This window comes from Onychostruthus taczanowskii, unplaced genomic scaffold (assembly GCF_017590055.1).
Source record: "Onychostruthus taczanowskii isolate IOZ18803 unplaced genomic scaffold, ASM1759005v1 scaffold20, whole genome shotgun sequence".
NCBI lineage: Eukaryota > Metazoa > Chordata > Aves > Passeriformes > Passeridae > Onychostruthus > Onychostruthus taczanowskii.
In genome coordinates this window covers 12393671-12410153 of record NW_024499240.1, presented here as the reverse complement: position 1 = coordinate 12410153, position 16483 = coordinate 12393671, and the positions used below count along the sequence as shown (strand labels likewise).

Here is a 16483-nt window from a genome sequence, read left to right as displayed (position 1 = left end):
GTCATTCTCTCCTACTCTTCCCTAAGTAAAAACAGCACCCCAAAATATCCCCCTCTACATACACATAGCATGATCACCCTGCTGCTTTGAAAGGTACCAAACAGCAAGAGCAGAGGATGTCTACCTGCAACTCATCTGGCAGTCTGGATTGCCCAAGTGACATCACAAATGTCCTGGGCTGCTGAATGCTGCCCACACTTCCCATGGACACCCTGTGTACTCAGTATGTGTACATACTGAGGGAATTGCTCATTGCCAGCTAAATATAACAGGGTCCATGCCCTCAGGATGAACGAGTGGCATCACGTGCCTCCAAAGCACAGGTAGGGACTGGAGAGGTCAAAATGACAATTACAGTGGTAGAATGAATTAAAACCATACTTGTAATCCAAACAGATTTCACTGTGTTTAAAGTGGAAGTCATAATTACAGCAGTGTCCAGAATGTAGCCATTTCCATCAATAAACAAGTCCTTGGCTTGGGAAGTTACTGATTATTTTACCAGACCAAAAAAAAAGTAATCTTCTAAACTTCTGATTTCCTCCAAACTCTTTCCTGAGATTAATTTTCTCTTGGGACGTCTGCACATGCATTCCTAATTTTGTGTTGTTTTTCCATGCACTTTTTCTTCTGTCTTCCAAATGCTTCTCTTGATGGAGATTAAAAACCCCCAATTTTTTAAACTTCTGAAATACCCAAAGCTTGCTGCAAAACCAGACTTCTACTTTGTATCCCTGTTCTACCTATATTTGAACTATTCCAGTTAACACAGCCAACCAAAATGATCAACAAAGGACAAATCTCTGCCAAACGGTGTCAGAGTTTCCTCTCATGTGAGCAACCAAATGTTAATGTGGAAGTAATTAAAAACACCCTTAAAATAGAAACAGAAGCAAGGAATGCAAATTGCCAGCTCACAGCACAATGAGGGGGAAATCTTTTCATCTTTCTTCAGTGATATTTTAAGCAATTGACACTTCCCTGCAGTCACTATTCACAACACAACCTTCAGAGTTTGTATTGACCAGTATCTTTCTAATTACTTCAAAGAACAGCTCTGAGTTTTGCTCCTGAGGAGGCAAAGCATTCTTGGGTGGATTTTGAGCATTGTAAGCAATATACGGGGGGAAAAATAATGGGCAGAACCATTCAATGACTTTTCCTATTAAGTACTATGGGACTCATCTGCAAAACACGAGTTCTGCATCTAATCTTGCACCTGACAGCTGAGAGCATCTCCCTAGCAACCATCACTAACACACTTGCAGCCAAAGGACAGAAAAACATTGGAGAAATCCACAATAACCTCGTACAGGAAACTCTACTTTGAAAATCCAGCGTGAAATACGGATTAAATTTTGGGACTGTGGTGGTCATCTACCTTGCTGAGGGGGTTTTGCTTGGCTGGGTTTGGTTTTTTTCCTTGGTTTATTAAGAGCATCAGCAAAAACAAAGAAGGAGGAAATTCAAGGGAGATGATTCTTTAAGGAAGCACTTTTAAGAACTTGCAGGAAAGCAATCAGGCACTGATAATCATGGGGAAAGCTTAACATGGTGGTCTTGGATCAGATTTAAAACAGTGGCATATCTTTCCTTCTACTGGACAGCAAACGAGGTGAAGCCCCAGTCAAACAGATCTGTGGGATCACCTCTCTAGTTCCTTTTGGTAGCTCTGAACCAGACAGCTGGACCCCAGTACCTGCAAAAGCTGCAGTGCCAAGACCATACCAGACCAACTGCTGGAGTTAGCAATGAATAAAGCGATGGTTTTACATCACAGAAAGGCATGAAGTAAAGGAAGGTTGATTCAAAAGTCCAGGAAACACCTGGAAATTATCACTCTTTTTCTGCTTTATATTCTCACCACTTTGAGAGGCCACAGATTGTAGTCAGGACTGGCAGGACTTGTTTCTATCAGTTCAGATAGAAGTTAAAATCAAAGAGGGGGAAAAAATACACTCCAATTTCTGCAAAAAAGACCAAGTTGACTTGGAGATATTTTTTTTTCACTGTCAAAGCACTCAACTACTACTTGTTTACAGCTGCTTACCATTCTGGCTAGAATAAGCCCATCTGCAAAACAGTAATTCCTTTGTGGGCAAACTGTGGCCAAGATTCTGCTTCCTTACTCTTACTACTGAGAATTATACTGCAGCTTTAGCTCAAGTAGAGTCAAATGCATAACAGCTCCTGATCTGCAAAGACTCTTCATAAAAAGAAGCCCTGCAGAGAGTAAAAATATGCAATTTTCAGCTGTTTTCATTCATTTTCTCAGTAAGAGAAAAAACAATGTCCCTGACTGACCTGCACATTTGGAATAATTACCATACACACTTAGAAAATTTAAAGTCATCTGCTGGAGACAATTACACTGACTCCTACTTAGGTTACCATTGAAGCCCCAAATCTCTTACTTCTCAATAATTTCCATTCTGTTATGTGTTAATTACTGAGGACATTTTTAACACTGTCATTGCCACAGTCCACAAGCATGGTGCACAACATGCCAGTCACATACCAAGGCGTTGACATCCTCAGTTTTGTAGATCAGCATCCGTATCTCTTCTGGATCACCACTGAAAATCGCCTGGACCAGTGGAGGCTGGAAAGAGAAAACAGAAACAGAAGCATGACAGGTTTGTTTATTTTCTGTTTAAACTGAGAGCATTTTACTCCTGCTAACAGTTGCTAAAGCTGCCCAGAGACATGGTGTGACTCCAGTCCCAAATCACCAGGAGTATCTCATCAGCAAGAGCTACCAGTTAGCTTGAGGATAAACTGAAATCATGAGCATGTTTGTACCTATAATGAGCATGTGTGTGCACAAACAGGGACCTCCATTAGAACTTTTGTCAACAACACACAATTAGCCCAGATGTTCTGCCTGGCATGTAAGGGGAAAACTAATTACATCAGATAGTGCTGCATGCTTGCTCTTGGCACAGATGAATGGTCATGCCATACACATTTAGAAACAGAACATTATGCAAATAATGAATTTCTGGGCAATCGCTAAACAACTTGCATTTTTTTCCTGAATAAATACGCAACGAGCGCAGTTAATTTTAACCACCCAAGAAGCGAAGTAATTATCTTATTGTCTCAAGTCTGTTATTATGCTATTATGAATGGGAATGCAGAAATAAATAACCAGGCCCACAGGAGAAACAATGTGCCATGCTCGCTGCTCTCCGACGCTGCCGTCACCGCCAGGCAGTGGGAGGGAGCTCCGCGTGTGCTCAGCGCTCCGAAACTCAGCCAGAGCTGGTGACTTCAGCCCTTCCGACCACCTTGGCAGCAAATATCTGAGCTAGTAACCAAGCTGGCAGCACACTGAGCGAAAAGAAGAAAAACTGTGCTGCTGGAGACTTGGGAAAAGAAGGGGACAATTCATAAAGAACCCAATCCCATAAAGCATGTGGCTGAAACAGGCCCCACTTTCACCAGCATCCTCCTGAAGACAATGTGTGCCCCACAAGTCTCACTCCTGGTTGCCTCTGGTCTTACTGGCAAAAAGGAGTTTGTGGTGCCATGCAATCACCAGAATCTAAAATAATCCTGTAAAATGGCAGCATCTATGACTACTTAAGCACATAAAACTGCAATAGTTCTTGAGATTCTACAGAATTTAACTGCCTTGTAAACAGACTATCTCGAAATTCACAAAACAGGCTGAAAGAACAAAGAAAATACCATTTCCTCCCTATCTTTTCTTATTCAAATGTGGAAAATACATTTCTAAGTTAATGGTGTCTATTTTAAGACCTATTAATCCCTTATGTCCTTGAGAAACATTCATACTGGAATTTCATTCTTGCCACTCCTCCAAAAATGAAAAGGACTAAGGCAGCATCTTTCATCACAACTGTCTATGTCTTACATATTGTAGTGGATGTTTGAAAAAGGAAAAAACAATAGCATTTCACTTTAGCAATTTAGCATGCTCCCTTCCCAGCCATGTCAGAATGGACAGAGAATATTTCCCAACAGGGGATGCAAACACCAGACCCTTCTCTCCTAAAACTAACAGCCTATGAAGAATCAGTGAATGCTTACGAAATTATTATGCTCACACTAAAATATTTGCATTTCCTGTGCATTTATCATAATATTTAAATGGAAAAAACCCAACAGAAAAGCAGAGAACTCCTCATTTTCAAGCTGAATGGCAATCACAATCCAGTAGCAAGAAACAAATATGCCCAGCACCTTAGATTATTCCCTGAACCCATTTGCAGCATGCCTGTCCAGTATGCCCAGCACCCAACAAAAAGTATCAGCCAGACTCTGGTGACATTTAAGGTGAGACCTCAGACAGAGGTAAGAGAAAAAAACTCAAAATTCAAATCTATTAAAGAAAAAAAAAAAAAAAAGCAACCAAGTTCAAGTGCTGTTACAGGCAATGTTTTTCTTTTAAAAAAGGAGGGGGTAAAGTACTGTGCATCATTACATTTTAAAAAAGGAAGGTCAACAATAAGGCACTTTGACCCTTCTTCTCTCTGCCAGAAATCTGAATCAAACCATTGGTTTTACAGGAAATGTTTGACCTTTCAATTTAGCATCAGCCTTTTAACACAGAAAGCAGATTGAGAATATAATTGTGTTCCTTAGACCTGTGACACACAGAAGATCTTCATCTAAATTTTTGTCCACCATACCATGGTCACATCCACCTGCAGTTCCTTAGATCAAATCCCAGTGTTCATGTGCCTCTGAAGCAGGGCATAACTCCCACCACTGATTCTCCTGCTGAACTGACAGGAGAAAGTTCCCACACACCCATTTCAAAGGCCTCATCCTTCAGACCTTTTTCCCCTGTAAGATTTAATTTTTATAAATCAATTATGATAAAATCTATCTCTGATAGTTGTAGCAGCAAGACACAGAGATAATGGAGAATGATCAGAGCCAGAAACTGGAAAGAGAAGATAAAAATGATCAGAGCCTGAAAACTGGAAAGAGGAGATAAAACCAGTACAGGTTAATAACCATCTTCAATCACTGCTGTGCAGCCTGCTCCAGCTGGCCATTTTTCTAATTCACTATGTCATTATTTTACTTTATTTTCAAAGGTATTCGTTTTGAAATGAGAATGTATTATTTATTGTTGAGGCAATTTTATTACATATTGAGACCCATTTCAGTGTAAGATGTGCAATCAAGTATAATGACCTGTCCAGGAAATACATGTCAGAACTATGTTGCAGCATTTTGCAGCATTACTGCTCAGTTTGAGGTCAGAGCTGAGGAGATGCACCCACATCCATCAGCACAATGGAAAAAGTATTGCTGCATTCAGCAGCTGACAGGGCTGGAACGGGGCTTGTGCAGTTACACACACATTGATGATGGATGCCCAATGAACAGATTACTTTTTTGATCTTCAGTGATAACCATATTCATGCATCAATGACTTTAAACAGCCTTTTTTTTAAATTTTAATTCCTGAAGGGTAGATAATTTTCCTTCCTAATTATCAAAGGATAGTATATTTTTGGAAGTAATTTCTAAAACTTGCGACATCATTAACACGTTATTTCATTAACAGAAATACTTTGCTTTAAAAGTCTTCAAATTCAGAAGTTGTTAAACTTCTTATATTAAAGGGAAAAGAAAAGCACAAGCACAAAGCAGATTACATATAACTATAATTAGAATTAAGCAAGGGTGCAGGGTTTTGGAATGATGAACAACTGTTTCATCAGCTCAGCTCTCTGTAGCTTCCAATTTCTTAAAGAGAATTTCAGTTGGGAGTGTTCACATTTTTTTCTGGAAATAAACTCCAGCAGCTAACACAAACCTTTCCATGTTACTTTTTCTACAGAGTTACTACGACAAGTATGAAACTTATCAACAAGTTTTATTAGAGGGTTCTTTACTTTGTGCTGTAACAAGCATTTTAGTAAAAAATAAATTGTGTCTGCTGACTTCTTCCAGTGTTGCAACATGTCCCTTTCTTTACTGAATGCAGGGCAATCATAAGATGGACTTCAACCCACCAGGTAAAATTAACTTGTTGAACTCAAGGCACAATGATTTTTTCAGCAACAGAATTTAAACTCACATGGAAGAATGTCCTGTGGCTCAGCTGGATTCCACAGAGCCAACAAGCTGTTCCAAAGGAAAAAGTCCAACACTGGAAAATGCTCCTCCATAGATGTGACTGTTACCAAGGGGCATTGGCAAGTCTGTGACTCCAGAGGAGATGAAACATGTAAAGGGACTGTCTCAAGTATAATTTTAATTACTATGTCCAAAGCAGGTGCTGAACCTAGTAGCAAGCCACTTTGTTTTTATGTTAAGTACCTAGTACCTGTGACATATACTGAACATTTTGCCTTAATTTTAGATATCCTGACTCACTGACCAGGACTTATTCAAGCCAGATTTTTTTTGACAGGAGGTAGAGGCCAGTAGGGAAAGGATGATCGACTCCCACGCCTATTTGATCTCACAGACTACCATTTGCTCCTGTGAGTGAAAAGAAGCTACATTTTGATCCTTTATTAGTTCTAAATGCCTTACATCAAGTTCCTTGACTAAATACTCGGATATATCCATGTATTCATCTAACTAGCAAGGCAATTTAGCAAGACACACAATCATTTCAAAGTGGTATTGATTCTGACAGTGTTTACCCAAACACCTCTCTTTTTTTTCTGAATGTACTACCACTAATCAAGATTACAAGGTTGTCTGCTATGTCACATCACATACACCTATTTCCTTCCATTGGCCAAAGCAAAAAGGTTACTCCTCTCCCTAATATTAGTTTAGGACTTTTTCCCTCTGCACATACAGCACATGAATACCTGAAATGCTGTTTTAACTTACAAGTCTGTATTAATGAACAGCCATTAACTGGAGTTAATTCTTAGAGTGCATTTCCCTGATGCTTAGTATTTATACAGTTCCATGTACAGAAATTACTTAATACTGATAATTTTTAATAGGCTTTGTAGTCTAGTTCCCTTTCCTCAGGGGTTAGCCTTTTACTGTGTTTTAGGAATGAATTGCTGGGTAAATACCAAAAAAGTTTGCTCTGAATTTGTTAATTCAAAGGGTGCAATCCTGTTGTAGGAATTTCTATATACACTTCTGCCAACAAAGTGCTTTCACAGAGCTGGTATTTGGAGAAAAATGCCCTTGGATGGCTGCTAAGAGGTATTACATAGCAATTATAGATTTTTACTAAGCGACTTAAGGAATACTTGTCCAAGTGACTGAAAAGCCAGTGGAGAGAATCAAATGTGTAGATTGGGTGTGCTGGTTCCCTGGAAGCACTGTGACAAACTAACAGCATTGTTAAGTGAGCAAATGCACTTAGGACATTTATACTGAGCAGATCAATAAATACCCTGTACGCTGCAACATTTCAAACATGGCAGAAAAAAAAATTCAATTAATTTAATTCCATCTTATTATGTGCTTCCATTTATTGCAGACTAGCGCAGTGATTTCAGGATTGCACATCAATCCTCTGCAGCAAGGACAGCATGCATGCCTACACATTGCTATTTATTTCAATTTGTTCCACTGTGTTTGAGTGCTCAAGGACCAACAAACTTACATGACACACAGAGGTATTCAAAAAAACATGAGTCAACACTCTCAAAACTAAAAAAGAACCTTTGTGTGACAGAGGCACTTCCAAGCTGAGAGATCTTCATGTTGTTTTTAGGCCAGCATTTAAAGGATGCAACTGTGCCCTGACACTTTGCCTGCACCAATGGCTTTCTAACTTGCTGCCATGCTGTGCTCTAAGTTGTTTAGAGGGATGTAATGGGCATTTAAGGTTTATTGCAAGAAGTGCTGGGTTTTCCTGTAATGGCCCCCATTTCTATCTGTGTCATTTATAACAGCTTCTCCAAAGCCTCAGGCTGTGTTTATCCTTCAGGCCATAAAAAGGACTTCACATCAATGGCACAGGGCACACAGGAGCAGTGGAGAATTGATCACAGCTTCATTTGCTGCTATGCTCTCTTGAGAATAGGTAAAAAATTATATATAAACTCCAAACAGAACATATGTTGAGCTTCAAAAGCAACTTTTACCACTAAAGAAAGAAGAGCTGGAGGGGGGTGTTTGCATTTGTCTGCATAAGCCCACAGCTGAAAGCCTCTCCCTCCAACCCTTCCACCTAATGATGAATGGCAACTTCTCCAAAACACCAAAAACTGCTCAGTGACCAAATGGGAAATACCCCAGTGCACACCTGTGGCTCCCAGTATGGTCTAACCCTATGGGACACGTACTCAGTAGCACCCAGGGCATCGGGAGAGGATTTCTGCAAGGACCCTCAGTGTGGTACAAACAGTGCTCAGAGTGCTTGGTGCTTTTTCCCCTCTCAGGAAGGCAGAAGTGGTTCCTAAGCAATTGTTCACAAATGCCTGAATAATTCATGCAATGCTAACACGGTCCATAGGTAGTTCCACGTAGATATGCACTCAGGCTTTCCCACAGTGGCTTCCCAAACAAAGACTTGAACATTTACAGAAATATTTGGTGCAGAATTAATTGGAATACAGTGATTCTAACATGATCATCAGATATTGCCATTGCTGGTAACATTACAAAAACCTGAGATTAATCACTGGTGTACATTGCTAACTGCATGGCAATCACAAACAGCTACAGAAACAGAGCAGCTCCAGCCTTACTGCAGAACAGCCAGGTAGCTGGTGCAGACTGCAAAGCCTCGGGGCAGCGTGGCCAGGGGAGGACTGCATCCCATCCCTCCACCTGAATTCAGCTGGGTGCCTGGTATCCAGTACTGACCAGGTTCAGAGGCTGGAATTACAGCCTACCAAATCACCCTTCTGCATCTTCTGGATGGGAAAAATCACATCCTCAGCTTCAGGTGAACAAGTAGATTTTGTTGATGTACAATAGCTGTCATGAAGGCAGAAAGGAAAAGCATGATCACTGGAAAAGGGTTAAAGTAGTAGCAGCAGAGCTGTCTGAAACAAGATTGTCTGATGATAACCTTCCTTTAAGGATCTTGTTTTGAACATTGCTTGCACTAGGTTTGGAAATGAACAACCTGAACTGCTTAGAGCATGGCTCAACCCTGAAGAGAGCAGGGCTGTCACAACACATCTTGCATCACCTGCTTTTAAATTATTTCCCATCCAATACAGCTAAGCCTTTGCAAAAACAAGCTGGGCTTGGGATTGGAAATCCAGGCTGTGCTCCCACAGGCTTCTGGCTCTTTGTTCCCATTCAGCAAGGCCCTGATGGCTTTTGCTTACACCCCACCCACCAAACTCCCTGTCTCCGGCCAGACAGAGAAGACAATAGATCTGATTCCATAATTAAACATAATCACAAATATTCATTTCGTAAGTGATGTGCAAACCGGACTATACTTCACTACACTTCCCCAAAAGCACACATTTTGTGAAGTAACAAGAACAAACCAGCTAAACCCTTGCCTCCCCACCACCACCTGCACACCCTGGTCCTCTCTGTGCTCAACCCTTTTCCCTCTCCTACTTGAAAGCAACATATTGAGACAGCTGAAACTTTAACATGACATTTATTTAGTCAAGCTTTCATGATACTTAAAAAGGAAAACAGTCAGGATTGATCCTGCTTGTGCAATGCTGGACCCAGCTGGGTATTTCTGTTCGCACAATTTGTGATATGCCATTCTAGACAGTGCAAAACAAGCCTCTGGCAGATCTATTTCTGGTGCTAGCTTGGCTCCGGATTTTGGCTGCCTCCCATTTTTCATTAGGAAGCCTATCAACTGCCCCAAGAATTGCTCATATTTCCAGGTGAAGTGAAGGTTACATCCTGCCATTCCTGGAATCCTGAAATTCCTTTACACACTGAAAAGTGATGCAAGTTGCCTATGTTTCACTGAACTTATCAGTTAAAGGCACCAAAATAACTCTTGGCCTGTTAAATTTAGATCACTTCTAAAAAGGAAAAGAGCTCAGACTGTTTAATTCAGCTTGCCCAGTGTCCTTTCGTTCATTCTCATTACTAGAGGCTGTCCACCAGTCTTGATTTAAGTGCTAGGGTTTGGTTTTAGTTTTGGCATTTAGTATTGGGGGTGGATGGGGTTTTTTTAAGCGCTTCCAGATCAGATCAGAAAATCAGTTAATAAATACTTTCCTGAAGCTACATTAATCAAGTGGAGACAAAGAGTCAGCACCATGCAGACTAGTTAAAATAAGAAAGCTTTTTTAAAGGAGACAAAAATAAACATAGTAGCATAACATGTGTTATATTCACCAGAGTTTGTTACCCATTTTAGTAGAAAAAAAGTCTGTAACAGAGAGCATAATAAAATTTGTTGGAATACCTACGAAGATTGAGGATAATCAATCTAATAGTACCCTGAATTTTTCTTGTCCTCCTGAATTTGTTTGTTCACAGTTTCTTGAGATTTTGTCTTGATACAAACTTTGTGTTGTGTAATATCTCACAACAGACAGTGACACCATTAAATAACAGTCCTGTGATTGTAATGGCAGTACCAAAAAAAGGATCCAATTCCTTTTATACGTTCTCAGCAGCATGTGCTGCATTACTTATCCATTTGAGCACTTTTTGTCATATCTATATTTTGTTTCCCAGAGCTTTTGTCTTTTCTTTTTCCCCCTCCCCCATAATCCATCAATCATTTAGTCAGAAGCAGGGAAGAAGTCCTGGCACCAAGGCAGTGTTTCTGAACAAGAGCACAGCAGACAGTAAAATCTCTGGGGGCACAAACTCCAGCTGGTGTAAATCAGCTGAAGCCAACTTCCAAGTGAGAGGCCCTGTGCCATGTTACACCACCTGCTTTCCAAAGGGCCTGCACGCTGTCCCCACCAGAGGCACAGCTGAGAGGTGGCCAAGGCAGCGTGAGGTTATGAACCTCAAGAGAAATGAAACTGCCAGCAGCAGAACAGAGCAACAGCAACCCAGTGACCCGTCTGCTCCTCGCTAGAGATTTCAGAATAAAGCAGTTAGGGGAGAAACTCGCTTGAAAAACATCAACCCTGCCAAAAACTTCATTTCCTGCTCACTTGTCTTCAAACACATTTCAAGCAATTTTTTTTAACCAATTGTTTAGGTGTTAAATTCCACAAGAGACAAAAAATAAAAGACAATTCAAACGAAATCTGTGTGGAGGGAGGAACACTCTGAGGGCTGAAGGGGTTCATGCAGCTGGTTCACTTAGCCTGAGACATCTCCTCCGTTCAGTGGCCCCACATCCTCTGGAGACCACTGATATCCTGCCCGCACCCAACTCCGCCAGCAGCAATGGCAATCAAGTAGAAAAAGGAAAAAAGAAACGGAAATGCTGCAAGTTTATCTCCCTTCAGTTTATCACTTATGAAACCGTGACTTACCCCTCTTCCTTGCTAAGGCAAGGGTGTGCAAGGACTGCTACACGTGCTGCAGCTGGCTCAAAAAAACCTTTCCGTAGTCCTCTTTCAGTGCAGCAGCACAGCAAGACCTGCTTTTCATCTGGCAGCCTGGACACTCAGCAGGACAAAGTAATAGTCCAGTCCATCTGTAATTAAGTGCTCTATCTGATATATGCAGCACGCTTTGATACTCATCACACAAGCTAATAAAAACCCTTTCATTTTTAGAAAATTAGTCCTGATTTAGAGAACTATAAAGTGGCAGCTGACCCTGTAAGATCTTACTTGGTAAGATCAGGACTTCTGCTGCTAACGGGGTCTGTTCTGTATTACTGTACATACAAAGAAGGCAGCTATGAAACAGAGAGTGCCATAATAAATCTGCAGATACTTCGGAACTACAAGAGACTACACAAGGACGTTGGAGGGCAAGATGAGAATTTATAACCACCTTGACAAATTATACAAACAGCCAGGCTGGAGGAAGATTAGGACACTGCTCAGTATGGAGGAGAACATAGCCTGCCTGTTAGTGAGAAATCCAGGGTTGTTATGCAGCAGTTCTGTGTAAGAAGGAATTTGTGACTGCATTTTACTAACTGAATGCAATCGAACAACATTCTGAAAGAGGAAGAGACTTAAAATAGGATTATGACTTGCAAAGCACACAGTGGTCCTCCCACACTGCTCAGTACTGCTTAGGCTGGCTGGAGTGAGACATTTAGTTTAGGGCACCACTTGACTTGAAGACCAAAACAAAGCTCTAAAACATGATTTACAGGGAAAACCTAAACAGATCAGAGCTGGTCACAATACACAGAACACAATTTAAAGGAAACATGAGAACTATATACATAAAAGGTTGTTATTAAAAGAAATCATCTGTTTTCCACATTCAAGAGATACAGAGCTTAAATGGCTGCACACAAGGAGGATGCATCTCTGCTCCATTAAGGGCAACACAAACCAGGACACTGGTTACCAATTTGGCTGAGTTACAAACTGTGAACTGCAGAAGACTGTGTTTCAAAAACAGACCTAGTCCAACAATAACTGAAAGTCAAAGGTATTCTTTTCTGCAGGCTTCAGTAGGCAAAGGATTGAACATATGAAAGCAAAGGAGGCCAAACAAAATTCACACCACACTTAGATGAAGATAAAGGTTAATGCAAAAAGGATAAGCTACAGCAGAAGTCAATAAAAATATATATTTCCAAAAGTTCAAGGAGAGTCTAGTGCCTTTGGTTAGACACACACTAACACATGGCACACAGCAGAATTTCAGATCCCATCTCATTCACTCATCAGAAGGTAATTTCAGCTATGGGGTTTATTTCAATGAGCTCATGCACAGAGTTTCTGTTAAGGACAGATAAATTTTGCAATCACAATCTTATGTGTTCCTGAACTTCATCTTCCTCTTAACAGTGACCTGCAGCACTTCCAAGATTCTGATGTCATGGGTATCTAAACCAAGCCTCAGAAAAACAGCAAACCTCCAGGATCGTGAAAATAACGTTAGGGAGGGAGAAGACATTTTAGGGGCTTGAACAAAACCTGAACTATCTGATTTGTTTGGTCTTACCACTATATTTCAAGTGGATCTTGCTCAGGTTCCCTTTGTGTTGCACATCATACACACAGCCTCTCCACTGCCTGTCTCCTACGCACTACAGTGCAGCTCATTCCTCTGGTCAGCAGCTGCCACCCCCACAGCCACCCTCCTGCCAGCTCCAGAAAAACTCAGAAAATCTCCCAGCTCACCTTCTCCTACACAGCCAGGGCCAAATATACTTTAAAAGACATTAAAGACTAACATTGATGTTTCCTGATTTCTCTTAGAGGTCACGGAGCTCACAGTGCTCTTGAAGAGCACCACAGTCGGTTATTACTGTTTTCATAAAATACTAAAATCCTTTGCAGAATTTAGTGACTAATATTTGTTTTCTGCATAGCTGATACAAAATTCAGATTAAAAATGTTTAACTACTGAGGCTGATGACAGGGTTATTTCCATTACTAGCAGAGTAACTATGTGTGAACATGAAGATGTTCATAACACCCCTTCATCTCTTTCTTTACATTAGGCATGCTACAGTTGGCATAGAGCTCTGCTCTACAGCCAAAGCAGATGTTTTACCTCTATTTTGAATCTGGAACAGATTAGCAAAGTTAGTTTGATTCAACATGTCCTGATAATATTCTCAACCTCAACCAAATTATTGAAGCTGACAGGAAAAAAAAAAGGGCTGATGAGTGCAATGTCAGACAGCCAAGCCTAAGAAATTAAATGGAAATTTAAAAAGGTTTCAAAATTGTCTTCACTTCAGAAAACAATTCAGTATCTTCAGAGCATGATGCATCTGACTGTGACAAATCCAGCAGTGTCAAAATTACTTTGTACAGACACAAATTAAACGGAAATATGAGCTGGAGAGCTATAATGAGCTATTACACTCTTTCTTGCAACAAGTTACCATTGCAAGTTATGAATAACTTTGTCTGAATACCCTCTGAAAAGCCTGCAAGATGTCTCTGAGACCACTGTCACAGTTTTGAGACTTGGTGTGAGCCTTCCCTTCACCACACTGGATGCCGTGCATCAGATGCATCTCCGTGCGTGAACTGCTAACCTTGCACGTGCAGCGCCAGCCAGAACGCTCACCCTGACCATTCTCATCGGCCGAGGAAGTGGGATGCAACCTTCCTCACTCCATTTCTCCTCAGCTTCCAGTCATGGTCACACTCTCTTGCTGAAACCCTTCAGCACTGAGAAGGAAGGCAAGACAAGGGCTCAGCTCCCCAGCTCCCAGCACTAGCTGATTTGGTACATGCAGCTGTCTCTGCATGCTTCCTACCAGCTCCTGACATACAAACCAAGCGGTGAGGTTGGCAGTCAGACACAGAGACCCTCTCTCTGTCCATGTCACATCTAGACACATTGATCCCTCTGGTCTGGGATAACCATTGCCAAAATGGGGCTTTCCTTTCCAGAGAAAAACGTTCACCCTGGGAGAGCTCAGCCACAGAGTCAGGGTCCTGGCAAAGTCAAGGCAAGCCCCCCTTATTCCTGAGTAGTCTCATCAGAGTCTCTTTGCAACAGAGGGCAAAGAACCGTGCAGTGAACAAAAGGGAAAACAAGAGAGAGACAGAGGGCAGTCCACTTCAGATGGCCCTCTGCAAAACAAAGTGCTCAGAAATATCAGAGGGGGGGAAAAAAAGATGGTTTTTAAAAATGTCTTTTTAAGCCCAAACTGTAGCTGCCATCTGTAATTCAAACCCCGTTTTTAATTTTGCTAGAGAGGCCATAGCTTATTAAGGCTGAAAGTTAATTAGACTTGCACAGCTTAACACTTCAGCCTCTCATTTACTTTCTGTGAATTATTCCACTTCAATAGTGAAAAGCTTACTATTCTGTATTGTTGTCATGCACAGATACCAAAAGAAATGCGTGCAAAAAAGAGCACCTAAGCTTGCTAAAAATAACCAGTTGGGGCTTTTTTTTAACAGTTTTTATATTAAAAAGCAACAAATCTCTATCTTGAGTCACTAAACACAGCCACTCAGTTATTTTGTGAATATTCATGTATTAATCTTGTCAAATTTAGCCCAGTAAATATGCAACCTTAATACAAAACACCCCTTAATCAGATAACACGTCTAACTGCTGTTTGTCAGGGCAGTGGCAATGTGCTTAATACTCATTTTTGTCTGTGCTGTTAAGCAGGGCATTATTCTCTGCCTCTCTAATGACAACAGCAGAAAGAGCTGGTGGCAGCTTGATCAACTGCCTAATGAGATCCGGAAAGCGGAATTACAGTAACCTAGCTGAATGGTAAAGCCAAAACAAACCAGAGGATTTCCCAAGGCAGTTTGACTTCACCATTCTTTTGAGAGTCCTTGGTCACAGCACTGTGGATGCCTGTGGTATTTGAACACTTCCTTCTGACAGGGAGCTCTTCGAGTCGTGCTGCCCATCAGAGAGGAGGACATTTGAGGAAGAGCTCAGGGAACGTGTCTATACTGCCACTAGATATCCCTGATGGCCTCTTGGAAAAGGGATGTCTTTCTGGAATTGTGCTACTGGATATGAACCCCATACATGAACTCAAGAAGAAGCAGGTGTAGACCTTACAGTTTTCATTCTAAATGTACATTACAACGCAGAGCCTGCAGAAGTAAATTAGTAACCATCTCCACCTAATTTTCATAGATTTTTACAAGTGACTCCAGTAATGCACGAGAAGCTGAGAGCATCTAAGCTAAGCCCAGGCCCAGCCCTTCCCTTACCCTTTTGCGAGGAACTGGAACTTACCCACAACCCCTTTGCAAGGAACTGGTTTGGTAAACCACTGTCCTATTTTGCTGCATGATTTAACCACTCTCATGCTACCCTGCCCCTCTGATCTGCTAAACAAAGCAAATCTCTCTGTTTCTCACAGCCTCCTCCTCTCAGTCCTTCAGAAACTCTTGCCAGTTTTTCATGGCAGCGATCCTAATTAAAGACCTGTAGGTCTCCTTCTCTGATATCTTGTTTCACTGGTGGGTGAGCTCACTCCAACACTTCAGAAACAAATGTAGAAAAGCACGGTCTTGCTGTGTCACAGACCTTGGATTTTAAAGAGCAAGACAAAACTTAAGGGCCACCTAATACTGTTCACATCTAAGTTGAGGGCAGAAACTTTCAAACAAAGCTAAGAGACTGATAGCAATGCTTGGTGCTTTTAAAAATCCCAAACATATGAAGTGCATGATCTTTTCAAGGGATGGAAAAGTTTTCAGAGGGGTGGGAAAGGTTGTGCCATTTAACCATCTTAAGTCACCATGATTGCAAAGAGTTAAAAAAAAAAAAAAAACCTGAAGAAGGAAACTAAAAAAGGAAGCAGGCTGTTCCCAAAAGCTGCCATACGGCTTTCACTGGGAGTTTTGCATGGGGAAGTCCAGGGCTCTTCTGCTTGCAGCCGCTTTATGTTGGGTCCAGAACCCCTTCCCCTCTGGGGTGAGAGGAGTACATGACAGTTTCTCTGTGTTATCTGCTGCCTCTCACAGACCAACTGGAACTACACCGTAAATGGGGCCTGCCCAAAGGGAATTCAGTCCCAGGGCACTGAGCTAAAAGG

General features: G+C 41.3%; 1 protein-coding gene across 4 annotated transcripts in view; it reads right to left on the bottom strand.

Moving 5' to 3' along the window:
- ANKRD44 (ankyrin repeat domain 44) overlaps window positions 1-16483 on the bottom strand; it is a 130425-nt gene that overhangs the window by 66910 nt on the left and 47032 nt on the right. For all 4 annotated transcript variants that reach the window (XM_041403717.1, XM_041403713.1, XM_041403714.1 and 1 more), the window contains exon 2: window positions 2519-2602. In XM_041403717.1, the coding sequence (XP_041259651.1) occupies window positions 2519-2602 (84 nt within the window). The remainder of the gene's footprint in view (window positions 1-2518; window positions 2603-16483) is intronic.